The 26,780-nt window shown below is 43.3% G+C and overlaps 1 protein-coding gene across 4 annotated transcripts in view; it reads left to right on the top strand.

Moving 5' to 3' along the window:
• The window catches only part of LOC128298440 (plasma membrane calcium-transporting ATPase 1), a 52,257-nt gene that overhangs the window by 9,820 nt on the left and 15,657 nt on the right, over nt 1–26,780 (top strand). For 3 of the 4 annotated variants that reach the window (XM_053034191.1, XM_053034188.1, XM_053034190.1), the window contains exons 3-4: nt 13,858–13,915; nt 24,316–26,780. The exon at nt 24,316–26,780 is cut by the window's right edge. In XM_053034191.1, coding sequence (XP_052890151.1) covers nt 25,091–26,780 — 1,690 coding nt within the window. In that variant the 5' untranslated portion in view covers nt 13,858–13,915; nt 24,316–25,090. The remainder of the gene's footprint in view (nt 1–13,857; nt 13,916–24,315) is intronic. The other variant, XM_053034189.1, reaches the window with a different exon arrangement.

The following is a 26,780-nucleotide window of genomic DNA, read 5'->3' as shown; positions in this document are numbered from 1 at the left end:
GTATTCTGTTCAAAGTGAGGATGAAGAGCACCTGGAAGTCGCAAAACTGACTACCCAGCAAGGGGCGACCCAGGAGTCCGTAGTAGTAGGTCCTTTCGTACAACCACTATCTTCAGAACTATCGACTACAAAATATATGTAAATACAGCTAATATATTTGTAGGATACATAGTATAGAATTATCAAGATAGTCGGTAAATAGCGTTAAGTTTTAAAATCATCCAGGTTGAACTTTGTAGTACAGTGGCACCTTGAAATACGAGTGTTTTGAGTAAGATCTGTGATACGATAGGATACGAGTTCCGAATCTTACGTGTAAACGCGTTAGCCTACCAATACCGGGACTTAACCAATTTTTTTCAACCATTGAGGAGTTGAGTAGAACACAGTTCCAGTTTTCGAAATGTGTTTACTTAACTTACTTAATTTTTATTTGATAATTCCGGATAGGTCATGTTTTTCAAACTAGTCTTTGCGACATTTATAATCAAAAGCAGTTCACTGCTACAGGGTTTTACGAACTAGATTAACGGGAAGATTGATAATGAAACTCATAAATCTTTACTGAATCGCAAATACCGGATATGGAATCGCTTGCAGAATGTAGTGAATGCCCAATCTGTCAGCCTGTTTACGTTCGGGTGGATTCAAGAGTTGGGATATAAAATGACTATTTTAGTATTACACAAGCAGCAAACTAATTACAAATATTTACATTATTAACTTATTTTAACATAGTTTTTAATGTATCGTTTGTTTCGTAAAATTGTGTATTTGAAATCTCAACTCTTGAATCCGCTTGAACATAAAAGGCCTGTCAGATTCACTAAATTGTGCACTCGATTCCATATCCAGTTTTTTTTTCGATTCAGTAAAGTTATTTTTGTTTACTATCAATTTCCCCGTCCAGTAGGTTGAGCTCGTCATAGCTTATGTGTTGTAAAACCTTGTGAGGTTTTTTTTTGGAAGCTAGAGCTGATTAATGACTATTCAGTGAATTTCAATGGACAAATTTGCTCTGCGATAACAGCGTTCCCGGAAGGTCCCGGAACGAATTAACCTCGTATGTTGCGTGGTACCACGGTATAGCGATATTGATATGAGTGATTTAGCTCATATATTGCTAAAGAAGTTGAACGTTTCCCAAGTGCTTTACATTGGATAGTACGTTCTTCACTGCAAGTGCTCAATTCCCTCTGTGGTTTAACGCTGCGTATTTCGATTGTCTATCGAAACGTGAGCATTGCGATGTAACATCTTCATGGGAAAGGTTATGTTTTCATTGTTTCCAGGTAGAGCATTACAACGAGCTACGACATTGTTTAGCGGATTCTGTTGTGTTGTGCTGTAACCCTTACTTCATTGTTGTTCTCTTGTTTTAACAAAACTTTTGCTACTTTTCATGGTTATTGCACACTTGTGCTACGATTTGTAGCGCGGAAGATAAGCGGTACGGTACACATATTCAAAATGAACGGTTCGCTTGATAAGTTCGGTTATTGAAGCAGGCCGGTTGTTGGTTCCCTCGGTCATTGGGGGAACCGAACGGAGGAGAGAAAGCTGTACAGATAAGAGAGAACGCGATATGAAAAGGGTGGATGTGGATTGGGCGCGAGAGATGAGGCGAATGGGGAACTAAGGGTTTGGAAAATACTGTTGATGATAACATACAAGAGAGTGGCAGTCACCCGTTAAGTGAATGCCACTAGCGAACCATCCAATGAGTTGATGACCTTCTTTTCTCCAGGGAAGATTCCATCCGAGTTCAAACATCTTTTTCCTATTTCCTCGTCGAACACATCACATCCGCAGGATGGAGACATTACGAGCTGATCACACATACACTAGAATGGTTGGCCTAGGTTCTTGGATAAGTTAGCCATCAATAACATCTATAAGTGATCGCAATGCTCAGATAATTGATAGTAGATTAAACAGGTTCGTGGGACGTTTTTGTTCCAGCTAGATCATGTTCGAAGATTCATAAATATGAAGCCGTCAATTCACAATCGATCGGGGTCAATCGTTATAAACCTTACAGATGACATGAGGTCGCGAACCAAATCAAATTCTTAATTCCTCGGATCGCTCTGCGAACCAGTGATCTTAATTGCACTCCGCTACAATAACATATTTGATTGACGATTTAAGTAGGGAAGGGGTGAAAGAAAGACGTCTAGGAAATGAAGCCTAACATAATCATGTCCATCAGGGTCGCTAATATCGGGGGGGGGGGGGACCACATTGTTTGGGCCTGTGGCCGTGGGAAGATGGCCGTGGAGGTTAAACAACATTCTCGCCCTGGTCAGTGGTGCTGCTTAGCGTCTATCTGCTGTGCGAAATGATGTTTCGATTACGTTGTTTAGATTTTCACTTGTCTCTCAACAGAACGGTTTGACAGGTGCTGCTGGGGATTGAAAAATTGAATTTTTGCCAGATTGTTCGCAATGGGTTTGGTGTTGCAGACCCGCTGCCTAACTGGTAGGATGCTACAGTGCTCGTCGTAAGTTTACGATTGCGGAGGAATGCACCATCTTATTCTTATTCAACAGTGAAGGCACTGTTCTGACGCAGAATTAAGAGAGCGAGAAGAGACAGTAACGTTGGTTGTTGAATGGGACGAAACCTGATGATGGACCGGGAGGTGGTTTGAAATTTTGTTTACCTCATCATGTTTTTTTTTGTTGCTCCTACGCACAAAGCGGAGAAATGCGTAAAGGTTCACAGCAGTAGCAAACTTTCAGTCTACGATTTTTGCATCCACCCAGCAGGAACACGAAAATGTATTTCTTTACTGAAATGACCAACAGCAGAGGGTCTCCGTTGGTGGCAAACCTTTTTCGTTTGTCTTTTTGTTTTTTGCCGGAGGAGTTCAAGAAAATGGTGACGAATCGATTGTTTCACGGTTCCATCTTTGGCTGTTTGTGGCAGCAGCTATAAGCCGAAAGAAACGGCGTTACTGATGCTGCCTGTCGGATAGTGTTCAGGCTAATGGACGGTTAGTATGTGTGTGAGGTAGCGCAAGAGTAACGATGTTAGTTGTAGCAGCACTAACGCTAGCAGCAGGTGGTAACAGCTAAAGCCGTGCTGTGTTTCGAGTGCGGACAGTGTGATGCTACTCGGGCGGCTCAGGATAGATGACCATTTTGTGGTTTTTCGGGGGAAGAGTGAAAGACCGTTCTTTTTTTTTTGTTTGTTTGTTGAGGATTTACATAGTTTTTCTCGCCGCACTGTAGCGCAGCGCAGATGTGAGCATTATTTCCCCGGTTTGCGTTTCAAGATAGGGTATTTTTTTTCTCTTTTCCTGTGCCTGTGTGCCGCGTTAGCCATGGGTGTGCTTCTGTGTTTTTTTACGCCTTGCATGCGGAGGCGGCAACATTCCATCCAGCATCCCTCTATATGAGTGGAATGTTCCTCTGTTTTGCAATCCATTTTGCTCAATTTCTCCCTTCCAAAGGGTTGTGTTGTTTTCTTGATTCACCGAAATGTAATGCTTTTGGTTCGTTTTTGGTGGGGCCGGAAAGAAAAATAATCTTGTTAAGGATTTTATCATCTTCTTTCTTGGGCCTCTGATAACCAAACATAGTGTACATGTTGCTACTTACATCGAGCTCACAGTATGCGCTGGATCCTATTTTTGTACAATCGAATCTCGTCTTATTTGAAACATTTCTGTAATGAAAAGTGAACAAATATTCTTACAATTGAAGATAAATATTCTTCATGTTTTTGTTTAATTTATTCCTCAAAAAAAAAGTCCTTCAAAGCGCACATTACTCGCCCAATACGTGCCCTCGCGTCCATTCCGTGCCGATCGATAGCGTTCTTGCCTTGATACTATTTTTGTATGCAGTAAAATGGAGCAGTCAGTAGCATTAGTGTAACCGTTTTAATCTCTACAACAGCATGTGCTTTTCAAGCAGCGTACCCTGGGGTTGTTTTATGCCGACAGCAGCACCACCGTACGGACGGGCAATGCTCGAATGCGGCAGTAGCCAATATCAGCTGCACGCTGCAAGTGGATCATAAAATTAACTCGTAAGTCTCTGCCATTGCCCGTACAAAAGCGCACCAGCTCCACGGGCATGTTCCGGCAGTAAAAGCCCCTTGACGCAAGAGGAATCGTCGGCCACACTCGCCGTGTGCCGTGTCTTCTACTGAGCGCGGTAGAACGGGTTGAACGAAAGATTCACTGGATGCACATGGGGGTAGGGCTGCGGGATCGGGTGCTACAGGGTGTGGGCTGTAGTTTTTCCAACAGCTTACGTCCACAGCATTCCGTTGGACCATTTCATCGTTGACCTGAAAATGGATTAATTAGATTTGAGTTGTAAAAACACTCGGGTTCGTGCTGTTGTTGTGGCCGAAGTAAAACCACAATTTTTTGTGCTTGTTGAAAAGTGTTCGATGGAAGAGAGTGATGGGAGATGCAGGCGATCAGCTAAAAATCGCATGCTACAGCAAAGAAGGTGAGTCAGTAGCTAATTGAGATTAATTTTTAATTAGCCAACTGATTGCGATTAGTGAAAGAGGTGATGGGTGCGTTTGTAACACATTAGAAACATTCCTTCTATCGCCATTCTAATGCAATAGCTGGAGGCTTCTTGGGATTTATGATGGCAACATTTCTACCACTCTGGAACTATTTGAGGCTTGCAGGCTTGATTTTTTTCTTTGCAATAGATAATGGTCGCTAATACTCATACGCACAACAGTTCGTTATCATTAAGGCAATGAACTTCGCAATACAATCTACACAACCGTATTAAACCATTTATTAGATCATTGCCAAGTTTGGCATTGTTTTGGTTAGAATTGATCAGCTGTTATTGCAGATGGATTTAATAAACGGAAAGACAATTTGTTAAAGTAGTACAATAACTATGAAATTAATTTTCTGTGTAATCACTTTACCAAGAAGTTGTGTGCACTTCTAGGAGTTAAATTGTAAAGAGAGCACGTGTTATTGAGCATTATATTATGTGAAACATAGTGACGATAGGTTAACTTCGTACAATTAATGGTTGATTTTTTTGATGAATGTAATTAAATTTATTTTAAAATTATCAGTAAAAATAGAATAATTTTATTCGGTCTTTTTTCTTCTAGGCGTATCTACCTACTAGCCTGTCATTTTTAGATTACTATACTTACTTGAAGCTGGAAAATCAGTCGCTGCTACGGAAGTTTGGTCCGGTTGGGATTTTGAAACGGTCCTGCCGTTTGTAGATCAGCGTGGCTATCAATATATCTCCGGGCCTAAATATTAAAAAAACTACTACTGCAGCAGATGATATCACAATTGTGGCAAATGATATCAAAGCAATGCTAAATTACTAGGGCTAAAGACATGTCCTATAATATTATACAGGGTTTTGCATTGCAGAAAACAACCCATATCATCCTTAACACTTATGGTTGGTTTGAGCTAACACAACAGACTGCGACTTGAACGCAAGTTTGCTCGTTGAAAATAAAGTATCAATTTCCATAGCACAACTGTTACATCAGCTTGAACAATGTGAAACCCTGTAATATTTCACCTTACCAGAAACATCATTTGAATACGCTGTTGTTACCTTTTGTTACTTCGAACATCGTTTTGATTACGCTGTTAATGTGTTGAAGTAACCTTTTCTTATCATACATTTGTTTTTGTTTCACCTTATGGAACATTACTAGACTACTAGTAGCGCTTGTGAAGTCAGCTCAGTGTGCGTGTTGGCGGCATATATGCGGTTCAATCGATCACGGCGGATGGCAGGCACAGTTCTGCACACGCAAAAGCAGTTGACATTGAAACTGCCAAAATGGAATAATGATGAAGAGGGTCGTACGCGGGTCCAAATATGGGCAGTAACCGTCATTCACATCCACATTGTGTGCTGCTATACAGGGTCGTTGTGTGTAGGAATTTTGCAGTGTCTATTGTTTTGTTCTTATTATTTTATTGCACCATTTTGTAAAGAGTGTTTGTAATATTCGTGAAGGATTGGTTGGATTTACTAAAATAATAATTATAGAATACTTCCTTTGCATGTCGTCGATTTCGCTATTGACTCAACACAACTTTAAAATATGCAACATTTGTCTATGAAGTATGAGAAATTCAGTTTCTCGTTTGCGTTGAAATGCAATTGGAAAAAAATAAAGAAATTGGCCTAGTTTTGGGTGGTCTTTTCAGATAGCATTAGTCCCATTATTGGCCCCCTGAGCCTCCTCCAAAAATAAGCATTCCAGAGAGCGATGAGGAAATGTCTGTCACACATTCTTTGCTCCCCGTGTTTGCTCGTTTGTTGATGTTCTCACCAGCACGGTGCTAGTCGGCGTCTCACAGTCCAGTGAGCTAATCAGCTCACTCAGCATCACCCAGTGAATGTTTCGAAGAAGGAAAAAAATGAAACCTGCAGAAACCAAATCGATCTTCTCGCGTGCTGTTAATCTTATCTGCGCTCAGCGTGTTTTCCACTTGAGATAGATGCTGAACAGATGCTGCTCTTTCGGTAGAACTCATCGCAGTGAGATGAGCAAGTACAGTCGTTCTCAACATTTTCTCACCGATTTTTCTCATCTCGCACCGTTTTCTACGATATTTTCTCCTTTATCTTGGCATGAGAGAATTCTTGTTCGTCCTAGATTGTGTACGCTCACTCGTTTGATAAGCGAGCCATTTGGAACGTTGCCCAACAACGCATACATGCGAGGGCGAGCTCTGTTGATGGAGCACTTTGAGCACACGAACTCTTGGCGAATGACAGTTTTTCGGTCAAGGGGATCGAATGACGTCATGAGATGAGATGATGAGATTTCGTCGCACGCTTCCGTGACGCGTGCTAACCCGTGCTCCTCTTTACGTGTGCGTATCTCAAGTCTCCAATGGCAGATGACTTTTTCCAACTGCTCCCCAAGGCGCGCACTCCAATCGTCCTATATATACACAGTGCTGGGGAGCGGAATTTCTCTTGATCTATGCTGCTGGCAAGTATAAAAGCTGGGGCAAACGATTCTGAAAGAGAGTGTATTCTTCCATTAGCGAATGGATTGTTCGAAAGGATTATGAGTCGCAGGGCGTGAAGGCGTGTGCGTGTGTTTGTCGTCCTTATCGAAGCAAATGTCAGCATTGTTTCCATTGCCCATCGTTTGCTGCCCCGGGGAAAAAGTTGGTTTTATGACCGCAAGATACAGCCCGATGTGTGCTCGGCGACTCTTTAGAAGCTCGTAAACGACATCGGATCGATCTGGGTGACCGGCCAAGAGGAAGCGCGTACATGTGTAGAACGAACGGATTAAGCAGCTCAGAACTGGCACTACGTGCTGATGGGCTGTAGCTGCCCGACGGAAATGAAACAAACGTCAATGATTTAAAGACAGAGGGATGGAAAATGTGCTGAAAACGACAAAATGTGAGATACCCCATGGGATAGTGTTAGTGAGTTAGTTACTTTTTATTGCGGGAAACCGTACGCGTTCAGTTCTTGTTGTGAATGTGCCCTTTGCACGATTTGCGTGAAGTCGTGAGTCGTGGGTGGGCAGACCGGATCGGACCGGTGGGAAGTTAGAAGTAGAAAAAAAACGGCAGCGAAAACACAAACGGGCGGCTCATTTGCTTGCTCATCATTATTTATAATTCAACATTAGTCCGTGTCTTGTTGTCCCCGCAGCAACGCTATCGATGTGTTTGCGCTAGGGTTCGGCATAACATGCTTTGTCGCTGCTGCTCCGTTTCACATATGGACCCACAGCTCGCGTTTGAGGCATTCCGATGGCCCTGCCTCTTTGTTTCGCTTTTCGCCAAAAGCCGGTATACGCTGCTTCCCACGGGTTATGCGTGGTAAACTGGTGAACAGAAAAAAAAAACAGTAGCAATATTGTGTGTGGGTGAGGCACGCTAAACACTCTGGGTGATCCGAACGCACGTTCAATAGTGCACGGCAGAGATTTCTACCACGAAGTGTCATAATGTGCCAGTGGTTGGAAATTAGCTGCGTTGCGAACGAGTTGAATTTGTGCAGGAATCACCAGAGGGTCATAAATTATAATTTGGTTGACTCGCTTCGCGCGAATGCTTTGACATTGTGCGACACAAACTGTGATGATCTAACTTGTCAACTCTTCGTACCTTTCTAGAATTGTTACATTTTTCCGATTGTTGTGATGCTTTTCATTGTATTTTCATATGTTGATCGTGTGTGAACATGTGTCCACACACACACTTACGGATTATTTTTGATCGCACTTACGGTTTTATTGCTTTTTGAGAGCATTGTTGTTCTGTTGAATTAGTTTAATTGTGTGTGTTATTAATGATTTCATTTCTATTGTTTTTTTTATACTTTACTTTACTATTTTTTTATACATTTTTGTACTTATACTATACGGTTTATATATTTTTTGTATCCTTTTTATTGTTAATATCATGTGTTATTTTTTCTTATTCTGTTGACAATTTTGAATTTTGTTGATTTTATTATTGCTTCCAATAGCTTCTAATAGTAAGATATTAAGTATAAATATAATATTTAAGGCATCAGGACAGAGATAATAAGGGATTTATGGCAAGCCTTAACTGATTAAATGAGAAACTCTTCCACGATTATATACCATTATAAAAAAAAACTTAATTAAAAACACTCAAGAGAAAGCATCATCCAAAATTTAATCAATTCCTTTAGATCGGAGTACAAGGTAATTTTAATCATATTATTGCTTAATCCTGCTTTTTCTAGCTACTGCTATGAGGATTCATAAATCCTTTCAGAGTCTCCTCCTCCTTCAGAAAACTCTACCCACGTCTAACAACTCCATTTGTGTAATTCGCTTCCGGTAGAGATTTAGTCATAAATTGAGTCAAATACATAGTGACTCTTATTTTTCATACTAATTTATCATGTAACGCTATAATCTATTCTTACTTTTGCCAATGGGCAATAGATTAGCGTGGATTAATAGCGTGAGTACTATTAATCAAGCTGGTAATGGCAAAAATCGTCCTTTAATAAAGGGCAACCGCTGGTAATGGCAATAATAATGGCTTAAAAGTGTGCAATTTAATAATCATTACTTGAAACACCATTAACCTTACAGTGATATTGGCTCGTCGTTTCTATCTAAATGCTACTTAACGTATCGAAGCTGCTACGCGTGTAGTGCATTAACCGTGCGTAATAAGTGTGCCACAAGTGTGTAATCTTCCTGCGTACGGTAAGGACTTTCACTGTGGAGAGTTTAGAGCAGTTGGCTATCACATTTTCCCGCCATTCGAATGACCCCTTTGTAATGCATTACACCTTTGCAAGTGGCACGTCCCATTCACTTGATTCGAATTTCGGTGACCGTGCTTTGTTACTCGTCAACCGGCATGGTTTTCACGCTTCAAAATAAACTTCACCGACCGTTAGAAGATCGGGAGATGAAACGGATTTCCGCATGGATGCATTTTTTAGCACGTGCATGTGTGAGAGGCATGTTCGTTGTGTAAGTTGGTAGCTGGTTGGAAAACATCTGGGCCCCGATCGTGTTACTCCTATATCGGTTTTGGGGGGTTTCAAAAATGTGTCTTTTCAGCGATGTGTGTATACTGTTGTGGATGAGTGTGACGAAATGGAGGGAGAGAGAGAGGGTAGGAGGGTTGAAACATATCGCACAATGCAGCTGTTTATATTCTTTGTTTATGCCTGTGCTGGTTTGATCTGAGCACATGTTTCCGCACGGCCGTATGGGGTATGTGTTTGGAAATGTCGCAGAATAAACCACGCTCAGTGCTCGCCGGGGTTGACGTAATAGTTTTCAGATAGCACGAACGTGGCCATGACATGGATCGATAACGGTTTGTTTTATTGATCGTAGTGAAATAGCACTGTACGTACGCTAGCGATTTCTTTACGTCTAAAGCAAAGGTGTATCTGTTTGTTTTGGCTCAATTTAGACAAAAAAGGAACTAGTTCATCATTTTGTTTTATTCAATAAGGACGGCTGTATTGCTTACAAGCAGAAATTACAGAAATTTCTTATATACTGTAATTTAATTGGACTAACAGAAGAGAAGTAATTTCTAATATTGTGTTGACTCCATTGAGTGTATTGCTGGCGGGGTTTTCCTAACCCTTGTGCATGGAGCTAAATGTTGTGCTACTTTTAAATGAACTAGCACATGACGATTATATGGAACATCAGCAAGTCTCGCTTCTAAAGGAAAGATATTTTAACAAAATAACTTGCAACGTCAGAACCGCTTTGTGTCTATTTAATCAAAGTATCAGTATAAAGTGGAGGATTAATAACGGATCAATATCGGATAGCACGGTTAATAGGAACACATCTCTTTTTATGATAAAAATGATCATATTATATGTATCATGAATAGGGCTTTTTAGTGTAAAAACTATTTTACACTATCCTGTGTGTTTTCCATCATCTCTTCCATCATTTCTTCCATCATCGGTGTGGCAGGGCATATGTCAAATTTTCTTTGAAACTGTCATTTTCGAGCAGCACGGATAATCAAACACCTGGTTAATTTGAATAAATTCTGTTTAGAAATTAAGATGCAACCATGATTATTTTATCACTCAACTAAAGCCCGAACACTTCTTTGCTATTCACTTTATCAAATTGTTTTACATTTTTCATAGATAATTAACGATGGCTTGATACATAGCTTCAAATTTCTTCCAATCGTCAGTCTTTCACCTCTACAAGATGGTTGTGGTTGTAGTGTTAATTCGCATTCTAGACATTCTAATTATGTTTTCTATCCGGAGTGTTTAACCGCTACTATATGGTCCCAAATTTCCACCATTCCCCTAAGCGTGAGCGTCCGAGTGAAAATTATTCCGATCGCTTTCCGGTGTGAGAACACCGCCAAGGTACTGCCGTTAAATTTGTAAAGAGGGGATAGTCTCAGAGCCAACGGAGCAGGTGTTGAGAAATGAGTCCTATTTCTGGAGGTTTCGTAAAAAAAGAAACAAACAAACATAAACGCACGAAACACGACGCCTTTGCTTCTATTCTGTGGTCAACGTTAGATTAGTGTGCTTTGTCACGCCAAGAGTGTTTGTTGTTTTGCATTATTTGGGTTACGTTTTACCTTTTTGCTACCAGAACATTCCTATTCCGTGATAGTGGACATTCGAAAACGAGAAAAAAAATACAATTAGAGTTAGGAAAATTAGAAACCGATGACCTCAGAATGTTGACCAATTTACATCCCAGGGGTGCGAAATGTTCATCCAAACGGCATGGAGCTTTGTAGTTCTTCTAGAAATCACCCAAAATGGTGGTCTAGGTCTTTATGTTCATTTAGCTCTCATCAGAGCTTAAGATACCTGAAGAAAAAAATTATCAATTTTTCCGTACACTTTTTATTTTTCATTGATTTTGTTCAATTCTATTGTAAACTTTGTCTTTTAACATTAAATCAATTTAGAATAACTTAAATTAAAGATCTTTGAAATTGTAAATGCTCCTTTATCAACTAAATTTTTACCGAACTTTGTACACTATAAGTATCCCAATAAGGGTTCCTAGCTCTAAAAGCACTCTCATATTAGATTATTTAAATTAAGAGCATTTTTGCGTATTAAATTTCATTTGCTGGGATATAAAGGTTTAATATGTCTGCTAATTAGAAATACACAAGAATTCGAGAAAATATTGTTTAAGCCTGAACACATAGGAAAACTAAACCTAATTAATTAAAAGAATTTTGTTTCTTGTGTTGCAAAACTAACCATTCTTTGTTTTGTTCGTACAATCACTATTTATTTCTCGACTTTGTATAAATTATTATACAAATCCAAGCATCTAATTTCGGAAAGTCCCTGATAAGTCCAGCAATGCTTGAATGAAAATTTATTTGTGTTATTTTTATCATTTTTTTTTTATGTTTGTTATGATAAGTGGTATAATTGAAGTTCCAGTGTCTTCAGACGATGTCTGTAGACTAAACAAAGCCAGAAGAAACAAACAACATTAAAATGATCTTTGTACTCTCTAACTCAAATCTCGTGTTTGTTGTGCCAATTAACATGTTGCTAAAATCCATCTAAACGCTTTTTATTGTCACACATTCCTGCCGAACGCGTGACGTCGGGTACGTCGGGATCGTTGTTGGATCGCTTTTCTAAAATTGCGTTTGTTTTAAAGAAAAAATAAAAAGTTTGTAAACATTTCATACACGCCCCTCCCGGGTCGTATACGGGGGAAAGGCATTCTCTCCTTCAAATGAAAGTATCAAACTTCGATAACTAATTATCAGCTGCTGTGCTACGCAAAGTTTCGTCCATACCAGCAGACGTAATACCCAGTCGTCTACTGACGCACCGAACTTGGTGCGAAACGTCGACAACTTGCGACTGCGTTGAACAATACCGGCTTGATCGTTTATCGCCCATTTAGCAAAGACGGCTAAAAGCGTTTGTTCCGTTGCCGGAGCATGGGGATGAACACGAACACTGTCGGCATCAGAAACGAAAAGCATTAAGCAGTGGCACTGGCGGAACAGGGAACTGCTTCCGGTACGGTGGCTAAATACGAATGTCAGTCGCGCATGACTGACCCACAGCATGTCGATGACTCGAAGTAAGCAGAATCCGAAGAAGTAGTGACGTAATTCGCAATGTTACGGTGGTGGCTGCTCTACTTAACGATACGGTGTTACTGAGCTTCGGATGAACGTCATCAATTAATTTGCACCCATCACCGCACAAAACTACCATTTGAGGTCATGAGGAGCGCAAAACTCGGCTCCGGGAAATACGTCACGAAGAGTTCCCATTGCTGCTGTGACGGCAATGTTATACACAATCACCGTCATATGGACCCAGTTCCCAGGCTAGCGATGTTTGCCGTTATCAGGGCATCCCAACCAGTCTTGCGCCCTCTGTACACGATTGCAAACAAATCACGGCATGAGTCACGGTACACTCAGCAGCGGAATGGTAACATGCTGACATGGGAAGAGTTGATGCTTATTTCTTTTACGCTTAGCAAGTTAAGCAATTTGTGTTGCATGATTATCATAAACCCACAAGGTGGTATGTGAAAACTCGCCTTCAACTCTTGCGAGGTCAATGAAACTCGACGCAAAACACCCCCTCTCCATGCCGTAGGGTGGCATGCGAATTCGCGATCCATTAATGGTGCTTAACGATTTATTCCCGTCTCAAATTACAGCCTACACAGTCACACTCGAGCTTAACTTTCTTCGTGCCACGGTGAATCGGGGACGTTTTAATGTAGCAATGGAAAGGATGGAAAATGATACCATAATTTCTTGGACCAGCTAAGAGTATGAGTTCACCCTTTGTTTGCGTCAAATCACCCTGTTGGCCGATCTGAAGGATTTCCATTATTCCAGCGAGCGGCGATCCATTTGGACAGGAGGAGGAAAAATAACATCGCGATTGCAAAATTATATAATAATGCTTTCACCTCGCCTTTTTTTCCAATTGCTGGTGTTCGGTTCGGTTGGCTCGGGGAAGCGATGACGTTGTTTGGTAGTAGGTGGTGGAATAAATATAGCATTGGTGGAACCTGCCACATTGCGTCGGACCCGGGTCGATTCACGGGGGGATTTTTTTGTTGTAATCCGCTGGACGCGGTTCACACGGTATCAGCATTTACACGTGTGTTAGGTGACCATGAAGAATGTTATCCATAAGGTCAACATTTTGATACCGCGGCAACACCAGCAGAGGTTAAATTATTATTGGATCCGTCGTCAATTAGCTCAGTTCGTCCGTTGGAAGAATCATAGAATATTGGATTTATGATGTTAAAAATACAACTTGATGTAAAGATAAATGTATTTACTGTTTGATGTCTAATTTATGACGGATTTTTCTTGTCTAATTACAGATCTACCCGCATCATCGTCGCTTTAACTACTGTTATTTCTAATGAATTCTAATGTGAGGTCAGTAACAAAAGTGGAACTTTATTTAATATCGATTAAGTATAAGACTCTACTTATAATCATTCGTCAGGGACAACATAAGTCAACACTAATCCGAGCTATGGTCGATTAATAATCACAGATTGCACGAAGTAGTTATGTTAGTAAAGAGTGATCATAAAAATCAATATAACTTCAAGTTGTGCTTGGGAAAGGGTTTCGGTTGCGAAATCCATCGAAAAGCTAAATTAAAATCCAAATCAGTGATGATGATGATGATGGTGAGCAGCACAAACGGGAGGGCAGCAGAACCCATGGGGTTCTGGGCAGACAGGGCAGCAGATGGAAATATGCCAGCGTTATTTAATTGAGTGGGAAATCGACGGATGGTGTTACGGCCCGATCGATTCGATTAATCCGGTGGTGCGCGCATATCCTAGGTTGGGATTAATACAACGGAGGTCGGAACCGGGTCGTACGGGTGTGTACCCCGGGATTAGGTGCTGAGGAAATGGCAAATGTTTATTCTTTCCCGTACCTTCGAAACTGCTGCCAAATCCTGCCCACTGCAATACGCCCGTAAGCAACGTGGTTCCCCGCCTAAAACGGGGATTGGGGTTGAGGAAAAGTGCAGGCCCGCCAATCCAATAAAATCCGGCCCCCCATGCATAGGATGGGGTGAAAACCTTGAAGGGAGGATACCACTGAGTTGCTCCCGGGCACCAATACTACCGTGTTGTTCGTTTTGCTTTTTTGTTTGCGTTTCTATTGAACACGCGGTTTGCTTTCCGATAAACAATCGGTGTAACCTCGACCAGTTTCATAAACATTCATCTATATCGGTCCGCAAAGGTAGCTGGGCGGACAGCTACCACCATCACCACGGACAAGAGGACACGATGGGACTTTTGTGGTGAACCGGAGGTGCAGCAGTACACGGTGTGATGCCTCTGCCAACAATATTTTGCGGTTAGCTTTATCTGCTTCCCCCGCCCAAAAAAAAAAAGAATGGATAAAGACCCCAAAGAGGGGTCGGACATTGACGAACCTCGCCCTCCACGCGAATAGATATGTACAGACGCTGATAGAAACCGATGGATAACGAAAAATCAAGGTACCAGGGAATTGCAGATCGTCCATCGATCGACAAGATCAACGTGAGATTGGGATGCAAAGGAATGGGAGCAAATTATGGCCACCGAATGTTCGAGCTAAATGTATGTATCTATATTTAGGTAGACGTAAACTCGTTAGACAAGCCCTTTTAACGTGTTTAATCTCTTTCAGAGTGTGTGATTGTGGACAATCGGAAGTGCGGTGGAATGTGCCGTTTTTTTTTTCTTCAATGGAATCGGTTTTTTTCTGACCCAAGCATCAAACTGTTGAGACTTGACCGAAGCAAACTACCACGCTGCCAATGCGGGTGGTGAAGATACCGAGCTGACAGTCGGTGATCCTATTTCTGGACGCATGGACCACCAGCAACAACGCGGGGGCCACCACCGTGCTCTCGAGATTCCACTCGGACTACAAAAGCAAAGCATTTTTGGCGTTGTGGGAGTAGATTTCCACCGTGAATTGTTATGCGGCAGACAGTGGTGAGGTCGACGACTCACGGTTAGGGTGTCCCGGGATGGGTGGCGTGAACGCTCCGATGAATCCTAACGAATGGCGCACAGATGTTGGATAGGACCCCGTGTACCGTGTACCAGACGGGCACTGCTAGCTTCACCAGCTGCAATATCAGATCGAGCTGCTAACATAGTTGAGTTTGCAGATTTACGACCATCTTCTGCACTCTGTCTCGCCTGCTTTCTCTGGTACGGATAATCTACAACTCCCCCCGCAGTTAGACGCGTTTTTGGTGTTCTATTCTGGAGGTAGCAAAAAGTATTTTCATCCCTCCCTTTGTGGGTTTGGGTTGGATGGTAGCAAAAAAGATCGGCTCATAGTGGTAGCGAAATGAAGAGCGCGGACGTTCATTTTGTTTAGACTTTTAGTTTTCAGTTGCTCGACCGTACGGCACACGAGGTGCGTTACGCTGTATTTATAGTCTGGATAATGGAGCGTAGATTTAAAAATGCGCATACGCGCGTACAACCTTAGCTGGGTCGGCATATTACTGACCGTTAGTGTCCAGTTCGGGTGAGCTGCTGCTCGTGCGGCAATTGATTTATCGGACAAATATTAGCGAACGGAGATTTAAATTACAAATTTGTTATCCTAGTCCGGGGTCCCTCCTGATGCTGTGTGAAGGCGCACGTGCAAGGAGGGTATGAATGTGAAACTAACCAGAGCAAAAGCTTTGGTACGTTACACCACACTAGACAAATGTAAATGGGTATTGAAAATCCGTAGGACGCGTACGTAAAACGTTCAATACTGGTGAAGTATCTCTTGTATTTTTTTTCGCGTAAGGAACACAAAACACACGAAGGTTGCTGGCAATTAAGAGACATAACTCACCTACGTGTTGGTTAAATGATCTCAGAACTGTTGCTAAATCGCTTCTCCGTACAGATAACCGGACGATCGTGTGGTGCGATCAATTAAAATAGTTGACTTAGTAATGTTTCGATTCGAGCAACAGCATGTCAGATAGTGGCAGCTCACGTCATCAGACACCGACGACGTCATTCCAGTCGCTTGTAAGAGATAATTCATCAGTAGCATTGTTGGTTTGGTCGGAGATCGTTTAACTACTGTGTACTGTCAACTAGCGTTGCATTCCTCAGATTTAAAACGCGCGAAATCGCACGCCACCAGGCGGCACGTATTGTCTCTTCTTTGCACCCATTATTAGCTACGACCCGTGCCTGGGTAGTGAAGCGCGAACAGATTGACAGACCACATCGCCCCGGGTGCATCAGTTAAGCAGCGCGACGTTAACACATTGCGGACGCGACACAAATCATTCGCGATTGTGCTTTGCGATCAGTTGTTACTTGCGCGGGGTATCCGCCACGAGATTTCCGCTATCGTTACGCTACCTCGGCCAGCGATATTGAGGAGATAATGTCAGGCCGGAATTACAACCGGTGGGTTTCCGTGTGACGGATTGTGTTATTGGATTGACGATGCCAGCCGGCATCGGCGGTTTGCGTGTACACTAGGTCCCGTAACGTCCATCGTGTGGTGGCTATTCGGTGGAATCGACATTGCTTCTACAACCCCCGCAGCAGCGCACTTAACCGCAAGACACACTAACGCCATCTATGTGTAACTTCCAGCATTGGCACATTCCAGTTTTGTGACATGCTCACTGTTTGCGCTTGGGCATGGCTTGGGCAGGTCTTTTTTTTATCTCGACAAGCACGCGCCCTAGTTTAGTAGAGGCGCGGACGCGTAGAGTGAACGTCACCGGTGCTCACTTGGGTTTCTTGTTTCATTTTCAGCCGGTGACGTTTATCTGCGTCCATTGACGTACCGTTTCGGTGGTGCTGGGTCTCATGCGATCTAGATATAAACCGTGTACCGTATTGTTTTTTTTCTCTCTTCAATTTGTCCCCGGTTCCAGGTCACTGGCTGATGTTGTGGGCAATGTTTTGCCGTACTCGGGCGAACGCGGCAATGTTAGTGTCTGTGGAATGCTTTCAGGAGCAGGTGATGCATGTGGAATTTAAATTATTTCTTCATTTCCTCTAGTTGCTGGGCAAAATCTCCGTAATAAAACATTGAACACTACCGTGCGTAGGATGGTGTGCTTGAAGTTAGGCTTACCAAAGTAGGCACTGTTTTGTGTAACAAAGTGAAAGACTGTAATAAATGTAGAATTTTAAAAGGAGAATCTCGTTTTAGGGCCATCATTCCCGTTCGCAATAGCACGCCTGGTTGGTTTCAAGGGGAGCTTTTTTGTGCGATTTACTTTAACGCGACGATGCTGACAGAGGTGCTGCCAATTTTCCACAGCACAACAACAGTGCACGCAGCCAAACTGTTCGTGCCAAGGTGAAACAACAGTATTGCAAACAATGGCTGGAAGTACAGACTTAATTATCGGTTCGGCGGCTCCCTGCCGCGTTTGTTTGTTATCGGTTAACTAGCGAACAAAATCATACAAACGACCAACGCTGTGTCACATGCGTGTGTTTTGTGTTGTGCAGTGTTGTAGATGGGCCGTAAAAGAATGACTTTTTTCATTGCTCAGTCATTAGGTGTGACACTCTCGGGTGTTTGGTTTTTAGCATTCACTGAGCTCACGGAGAGTAATATTCGTATATATTAGAGATATTTCGTGAAATTTATGGTTTCTTGCACCTTAAAATCTTCGACACATCGCTTAGTCATTTTGAACCGTTCAAGTGGAAATTTGTTAATTAGTAAAGCACGCTGCTATTACTACTGGCGTCCTTGGGCGCCCCTCAATAGTGTTCGTCACTTTGGTCATACAGTCTGTTTGTTACTGGCACCACACGCAGGTTATGGTTTGGGACGGTTTGCATTTACGATTGCCAACCACCTGCAACACAATGCACTGACCGTGTCTGTTCGTATGTGTTTACGATGGTTTTTGCGGTGACCTAGCCCGGTAATTACGGCATAGGTAAGGTTGTTTTGTATACTAAACTTCCTCGCCACAGTATTATTTAATAGCCACACGAGACCCTCGAATCAGTAAATACATTTTGCGAAAGGATACAACATAAAGGGTTTGCGATTGTTTCGTTTTGGATAGTTATTTTAGAACAGCAAAGGCTAGTGACGGCCACTATACTCCACACTTCCATTACATGCCATTACAATCTTGCTGGGTTTTGAAAGTGTTTAATGGCGATATTTATATCACAATACTCTTCCTTATTTACATTTTGATGGCCTTGTTCCTGTCCTGCACATTTTGTTTGGCTTTGGAATGTGATTGAGTAATTGCTGCGATGTGACGTGCCGTGCTATGATGCGGGCCACACCATTCCCATAGAAATGTTTAACTTCCGACATCGATGGTTCCCAACATGCGGTTACCGGAACAGCAATTAGGCGGGTTATTATCGTTTAATTGCTGATTGCATTGGTGCCAATGGAAATTAATAATAAAAACGATTTATTTCTAGCTTCGCCGCTTTTACTGTGATGCATTTTTCCGTTTGGACGGATGGTCGTAGTTTATTTAGTCGGTACCATTACCGTTCAACTTATCGGTACTTCAAACTGGTTTTCTTAGTATAAAATTGGAAAATAGAAAACTTGAGCACCACAGTCATTAACTTGTTTGGTCTTTTGCGAGAGAGTGGTGTTGTGAAATGGAGGGTGTACGCTGCTCGACTATCAACACTATGTTGAACCTTTTACAATGTTTGTTCGACATCCTTGAGACTATGCAATTGGTGTTGGCGTCAATGGCAATGTGAAGTTATTCTTTATCGCTAGCACGGATGCCACTGTAGTTGCATACAAGAGTTAACTGATACCTTTCGGTAGTTGAAGTGTACTTTCATTTGGACATTGAATCGTTTTAATCGAACCTGGTAATATTTTTAACGCAATGATTTTTTTTATGTATCAAATAGCTACATTTGGTGCTATTGTTTTGTTTCAACATAAGTGTGTGTGCGTGTGTTTAATGTTGTATTTTATTCGCGTCAGCAAACCCAAACTTCGATGTGATTGTGATGAAACGTTTTTCGCGAAGCTAATAATAACACACGGAGTGACTCATAACTACACCTTAAAAAACTTACAGACAATAAATGGAAACATGTGAATCATGCCTACAGCTGTTTGTGCACAATTTGCACATCGATGTGTCACATTTAGAGTGCAGCACTGCCTAAAGAGTGAGTAGTTCATATTTCCCGCGAATGTCGCCTAGACGCATACTCGATTGCTCATCAGCTCACGTAAATGTCACCTCGCAGTCGCAGTCGGTCCATCACGGGCCAGTTCGACATTTGCATACCATCGGGGGGATGTAGTGCAGCGTGCAACACCGTTTGTTTGCAATGCATATCAGAAATGCGTCGAGCAATGCCGTTTTGCGTGCGCAAAACGAACACGTGCCGTACGAGCTGGAGGTTGGAATTCAAATGAACACACGATGCGGTGCAGAAAAACCTGAACTGCATAAATGTGTGACGTTCATTAATAATTGCAAAGGTTTAGGACGATTCCTTCCCTCTCCTACAATAGCGCCTTGTAGGAGAAGGTAGTCCGGACGAGGGAAATGGAAAACGGAAGGGATAGCCTTTTTGTTAGCGATTGCGCTCGCCCGGAGATTATATCGGAAGTGGTGTGTGTTGCCACGCTCATCATGTAAATCGGTCTGTCGAAAGCTGAAGAGGTTGTCGAAGCGCTGGCAACGTCTCGAGATGCACTTGTATCTACAGAGCATTTCTAATGAAGCCATTAGTGCCGATGGCTTACAGGCATTGCGGTAATACGTACGCAAATCATTGGCGACAGATTGTCGTGCAGCTCCGGTGACCGTATTGTGGTATTTACGTCTCGTAGTGTTCATCTTGACCCTTAAAGATATAAAGGTATTGAAATCAATTTTTCAGATGGAAATTCCACTTCCGTAGTATACTCACCAAAAACTTGCTATAACATTCCGTATTCTTGTTGCAATATAATGTTTCACAAACGCCAACTTATGTCGAAATCACATATCAGTCTATTATGAGTTTGATTAAACGGGCTGACTGATTGTATGTCTGATAAGAAATGGAACTCCTGTAAATCTGCCATGCTATACTTTAAACCCTTGCAGCCTTCATTTAGGCAGACCCTGATTGCTGCAAGTGTAATGTCTCATTGCTTGTTCGGTGCGATTCAATTAACATTCCCGGCTTTATCAGAAGTTGGTATGAGCCCTTCATCGTCTTATCACCTTATCAGCCGATTGTAGAATAAATCCGCTATAAGTAGACGAAAAAGCATTTGAAATAATCTAATTTACCGCTCACTCTTGTTTTATCGGGCGAACACGTCCACTTGATGTCTAAACCCTCCTATGCTTCATATCAATGTTCTTATCGACCACAAAATCACACAAGTTAAGGTAGGGTATTCCTTCAAACGTTTTACTTTGCATTCGATTTGATTAATGTATAATCAGGCCCATTACTTTTCATTCCTATTCAAAATGTTAATTTACTTTTAATTTTTTTCTATCCCTTTTTAATTTCAGCAGCTCATAATATACTATCACCCGTTTGTCCCACCAAGCGATAGCTCTTTTAATGACAACCTAATTCGATTCTATTTCGTTTTTCTAATCGAAACACTCTACTTTATATATCTTGCACGAATATTAAAAATTTGTCAGTGGCGCCATCTGTTGGGAATTGAACCATCCACGATCAACGATTTCTATGGCACGATCATTAGTATTAGGTCAAACTTTACAACCTTTCTAGCATCACTAGGAGCATGAACAATCGCTAGAGCCAACCAATCCCTGAAGTTTAATAGGAAAACATGTTAGACAGCAACAAATCCTTTTCTAATTGAAGTGTGTGGAATGTATTTCGAATGAAATTGGACCGAAAACATGTTTCGGATCAGCAATGACCTTTGCTGTTGGGCAGCAGCGTATCGTGATCAGTCGTAGGAGCGCATAATATGGCCATGACCGAATGGTTTATTGCACACAGGGCATCGATAGCACACAGAACACACCGTGCAAACGTTCACGCCACGAATGACACTCGAATCGTAGTAAAACAAGAATTGCCCCCGAGGGTTTGTCAGTGACCGGTGTTGCGATTCCGTTTTGCACGCTAAGGACGCACCTTTGCAGCACAGTGTCAAATAGGAAGGTGTCGGAAAGGGAAGGACTGGTAATCTGGGGGTCGCGCTCTCGGATCTCAGGTGTGGTAGGTGGTCAAGCAGATCTGCTGGACAGGTTTGAGTGTTGCTTTTGAAGCGCACGGTGTGCGGAGGGTGTGCATGAGGAGGAAAGAAGTGTAAAGACGGGGAATGCATAAATATATGATGCAAAACCGGTTTACCGAACGTTTCCGACCGTTTCCTCATCACACCCCTGTCGGCGGCGCGCACAAATCCAGTCATACACGAAATGTTCTGGGATTTTTTTTTATTTGCAGCACAAATCTTCCCTGCGAAATTATAATTAAAAATCATCGATCGTGCATGCACGCGGCTGAGAGCCTCGTTGGCAAAGGTTCTCGTGGAGTTTTTATAACACTAGTGCCGTGCCGCACAAACCAATACACTGGTTTTGTTGCCGGGGAAGGGACAAACGTGGTTTTACCACTACAGCGAGATCCTACGATAAAATATGCGCAAGGTGTAAATCACCTACCGAATAGTTAGTTGTTTTGTCCATACGCAGGCCCCGGCTTCGGGGGCACCAAAAAAGGACCACTGGTGTATCACGCACCTACTCAGCTACACGGTGATCGATGCTGATGACGTAAGGGAGCACGGGGTTTTTTTCTACGCGCATAGCCCGTTCTTTTTCGTTCCGGTTTAGCTTTGTTGAGTGGGCAAACTTGATGACGCCACATCGACGATGAAGCACTGGGTTTGGCAAAGCGTCGATGGGAAACGATCCGAGCTTAGGGCAGTATTATTAGCATCGTTAAAATCGCCGGGTAGCGCGCTTCGAATGGTAACGCTGCAGACGAGTCTTTGCGTTGCTCGACACTAGACGAAACCTGGTACGGGTAGCTTAAGCTCGTAGCAAACATTCCTGAGGAATTACAAACTTTCTGCAGCGAGATCTCAAATAATCTACACACAGAATGGGGCAGGTGTTTGCGACTGCAGGCAGATCGACACTGATAATTGATGGATGAGTAAGTACGTCACTAGTGCACAGTGTGTGGAAACAGTGAATCTGAACAGTGTACCGTGACAGGGTGCGGCAAAGTAATGACGATCGTTACGTACTTGAAGCTGACATCTGCAACGAACTCCAGTCCAAAACGTGGATGTAGTGTTTTGAATTATGCTTCTACTAGCTGTTGGCGGTGAACTTGAGGCCCGCTCTGTTATCACCGCAATTCTCTACTGCATTGCCATAAACACTGGCACCTTCGGGATCCGGGTGTCGCGCAAACGAGCATTTTGACGATCGTGACAAAGTTCAGGTAGTTGGAGGTGGCCTTTTTAAGCGTGTTTGCTTTTTGATACGAGTGTTCTGATACGTCGACAGGGTCCCACCACTCGCTGGGCATTTGCTAAGTGCTACAATTTGGGAAGATATGTTCGGATTCTCCAATAGAAAATGGATTATGAATGAGTCGATATTTTGTTTTCATCATGGTTTCATGGTTTTCGTATGAATTTCATCTTTTCTCGGCATTCTTGCACGCTTGCAATATCTTTTTAAAGTTGCAACTCACAATAAATAATTTCTGTTCGATCCCACCGCTTCAACAGTTGAGCAACTATTTCTGTATTTAGCCCACCTAGTGATAACGTGCAGATGTGTTACCATTCTAAGTGTTCTCTAATAGCCACATTCTGAAATATTTTCAATGGTCAGGCAGGCCCATCCACTTCCGGATAGTGAGTCTTGTCTTATACGGCATATTCTCCGAACATGGTTTTCCAACGTTTTGTTACTTAACATTAAAAATCATACCAGTTGTTAGAAATATGTATTATTTGCTAATCAAAGCTAAGCGCCATTCTGCACGTATCTTTAATTGCTTTACATGCAAATGGTTACACAATTCTAGTGCCTCATTTCTACACCCTTCGAATCCAGTCCACAACAGCCTTGGAATGTTGTTTCCTAAACGGTCAAACGACACCAACGTTTTGTCGGTGTGCAAACAATCATAAACAGCAAGAAATTTGAGCACTTAAAATGACTGTACACGTTCCAGTTGAAAGATGCAGCAATGCCGGCTGTTGTGTAGCGTGTTGTGTATTCATCTAAACGCACCGGTTTGAGCGATGATAAACGGCTGTAAACGTGATATCTAGGTTGGTGATGAGATATCCATCCGCCCTGCTGCGTTGGCTGCTGCTGATAAGTTACCTGCCCGGTCCTGCGTGTTTGACTGGCGAGCAGCTTCAACGACCGCAGTGCGTTATTTGTTTAACGGGACGTGAAACTTATCGGTTTATTCCCGCTAGCCGGGCGGAAGTTGACGCGCTTTTTGGAGGGAATAGTGCAATATGGTCGAGACAGTATCTTCAGGGGGCACTTTTATAAATAGACCGCACTAGTTGACCGGAAGCTTCCACATCGCTTGCCGTGTTCGTACGATCGTCCTCGGTTCGGTCGGTCTCGCGTGTTGGGCAGATATTTTACGGAAAACTACATTTTCTGTAGGGGAAAATCTATAGTGTTGTATAATTTTATTAATTAGAGTCAAAACTCATTTTGACTTTGAATTAGTGAAACTATTTTGAAATATTTTCAATGCTAGTGTGTTATAGTGTAAAATGATCAGTGAGTGGCAATATATACTAATGTGTGTTTTATTTACTTTTTTTAATTTTAGATAACACAACGCGCTTCATCGAGACGGGACAGTCGGAACATTGATCGGGCATCGGAACCGAACCGATCCATCTGGTGGAAGCTGAGTAATCAAAGTGGCAATAGATCGTGCCATGTCGCATCCATTGCACCCGTAATTACACACTGCTGGCAGCGGGACATTTGGGTTGTGTAGCGCACCCACACATAATACGCTCCCCCGATTGGTGGTGGGTTTTGGTAGACGATGATGCAGATGCTGCACGATATGATGACGTTACTGACGACAATGCTATCATGCCGTAGCTTCTGGTGACAGCAGCTCCTTCGCACGTCCAGACATCCACACGACGGGTCCTCCACAGGCGGCTGGTGGTGTCCATCATCGGCGACCGCGCGTGTTCCAGTCGTGTGCTGCTTTCGGTAACCGGAACCATAATCGCGTATATGTGTGTGTGTGTATGTGTACGTGAAATATTTTGCTCGAACAAATAGCAAGTTTTGGTGCGTGGCGGTGCGTTTTGTGTTGTTGATTTCATTTGAGTTTTGGGCCCAGTTTGGAGGAAAGCATTGAAAGGAATAAGCGATTCCGTTCAGCACCGAGAGACCGAGAGACAGAGAAAGAGAGATCAAGTGCACTAAGCGCATTCGTGATACCAAAGGCCTAGCCTGACCGATTATTCAGGTGTAAGGCGAGTGAATCGATCAAAAACACATACAAATTGCAAACAGTGTGGTGTAAGGGTTTTGTTGTGCCGAGCGGAACCGAATAGAACGGTTGAAACGACCACATCAAAATGGCGACTATCGACGGACGACCGGCCCAGTACCAGATCACGCAGAAGAATCTGCGTGAGATCATGGAACATCGGGGCCGTGAAGCGGTATCAAAGGTGAACGAGTACGGCGGTGTGACCGAGATCTGTCGGAAGCTATACACCTCACAGAACGAGGGTCTAAGCGGCTCGAAAGCCGACATTGACCATCGACGGGAAACGTTCGGCTCGAATGTGATCCCGCCGAAACCGCCCAAGTCTTTCCTGACGCTCGTCTGGGAAGCACTGCAGGACGTGACGCTGATCATCTTGGAAATTGCGGCCATCATTTCGTTGCTATTATCATTTTACCAGCCGGCAGACGACGACGAACCGGTCGTGCAGGAAGAGGAGGAGCACTACTCATGGATCGAAGGTTTAGCCATCCTGGTGTCGGTGTTTGTGGTGGTCGTCGTGACCGCGTTCAATGACTACTCCAAGGAGAAACAGTTTCGTGGATTGCAGTCACGTATCGAGGGCGAGCATAAGTTCTCGGTCATCCGTGGCGGCGATGCGGTGCAGGTGAACATTGGAGATATTGTGGTGGGCGACATCTGTCAGATCAAGTACGGTGATCTGCTCCCGGCGGACGGCATTCTGATTCAGAGTAACGATCTGAAGATCGATGAATCGTCGCTGACGGGTGAGTCGGATCACGTCAAGAAGAACGAGTCGACGGATCCGATTGTACTGTCCGGTACGCATGTGATGGAAGGTAGCGGCAAGATGGTGGTAACGGCGGTTGGTGTTAACTCGCAGGCCGGCATCATTTTCACGCTGCTCGGTGCGGCCGTCGACGAGCACGAGGCAGCCGCCAAGCAGAAGAAAAAGGATGCGAAAAAGGCTAAGAAGGCAGCGGGCGCGAAGGACGAAATCACCAACAATAGCCATGGACACCCGCAGGGTATCCGAAGCCAAACGACGGTCGACTCCATCACTTCAGACGACGGCGGCGAAGAGGGTGGCAAGAGTGGAGAAGGAGGCGGCGGACATGGTGGTAAGGAGAAATCGGTGCTGCAGGCGAAGCTGACCAAGCTGGCAATTCAGATCGGGTACGCCGGTTCAACGATCGCCGTGCTGACGGTTATCATCCTTATTATACAGTTCTGCATCCAAACGTTTGTAATCGAACAGAAGCCATGGCGCAACTCGTATGCCAACAATCTCGTGAAGCACTTCATCATCGGTGTGACGGTGCTGGTCGTAGCGGTGCCGGAAGGTTTGCCTCTAGCGGTCACCCTATCGCTTGCCTATTCGGTGAAGAAGATGATGAAGGATAACAACTTGGTGCGGCATTTGGATGCCTGCGAAACCATGGGTAACGCGACGGCGATCTGTTCGGACAAGACCGGAACATTGACTACGAACCGGATGACGGTGGTTCAGTCGTACATCTGCGAGAAGCTATGCCTGGTGACGCCCCGTTTCTCGGACATACCACGTGTCGTTGGCGAAGCGATCGTAGAGGGTATCGCGCTAAACTCGGCCTACACGTCTTGCCTGATGGCCGGCCAGAACCCGGGCGATCCGTTGCAGCAGGTCGGCAACAAGACCGAGTGCGCTCTGCTGGGCTTTGTGAACGGGCTCGGTCGGAACTATCAGACGATCCGAGATGCCAACGCGGAAGATACGTTCACGCGAGTATACACGTTCAATTCGGTGCGCAAGTCGA

This window comes from Anopheles moucheti, chromosome 2 (genome assembly GCF_943734755.1).
Source record: "Anopheles moucheti chromosome 2, idAnoMoucSN_F20_07, whole genome shotgun sequence".
NCBI lineage: Eukaryota > Metazoa > Arthropoda > Insecta > Diptera > Culicidae > Anopheles > Anopheles moucheti.
The sequence above is the reverse complement of the archived record's forward strand: the minus strand, read 5'-3'. Positions and strand labels throughout refer to the sequence as shown.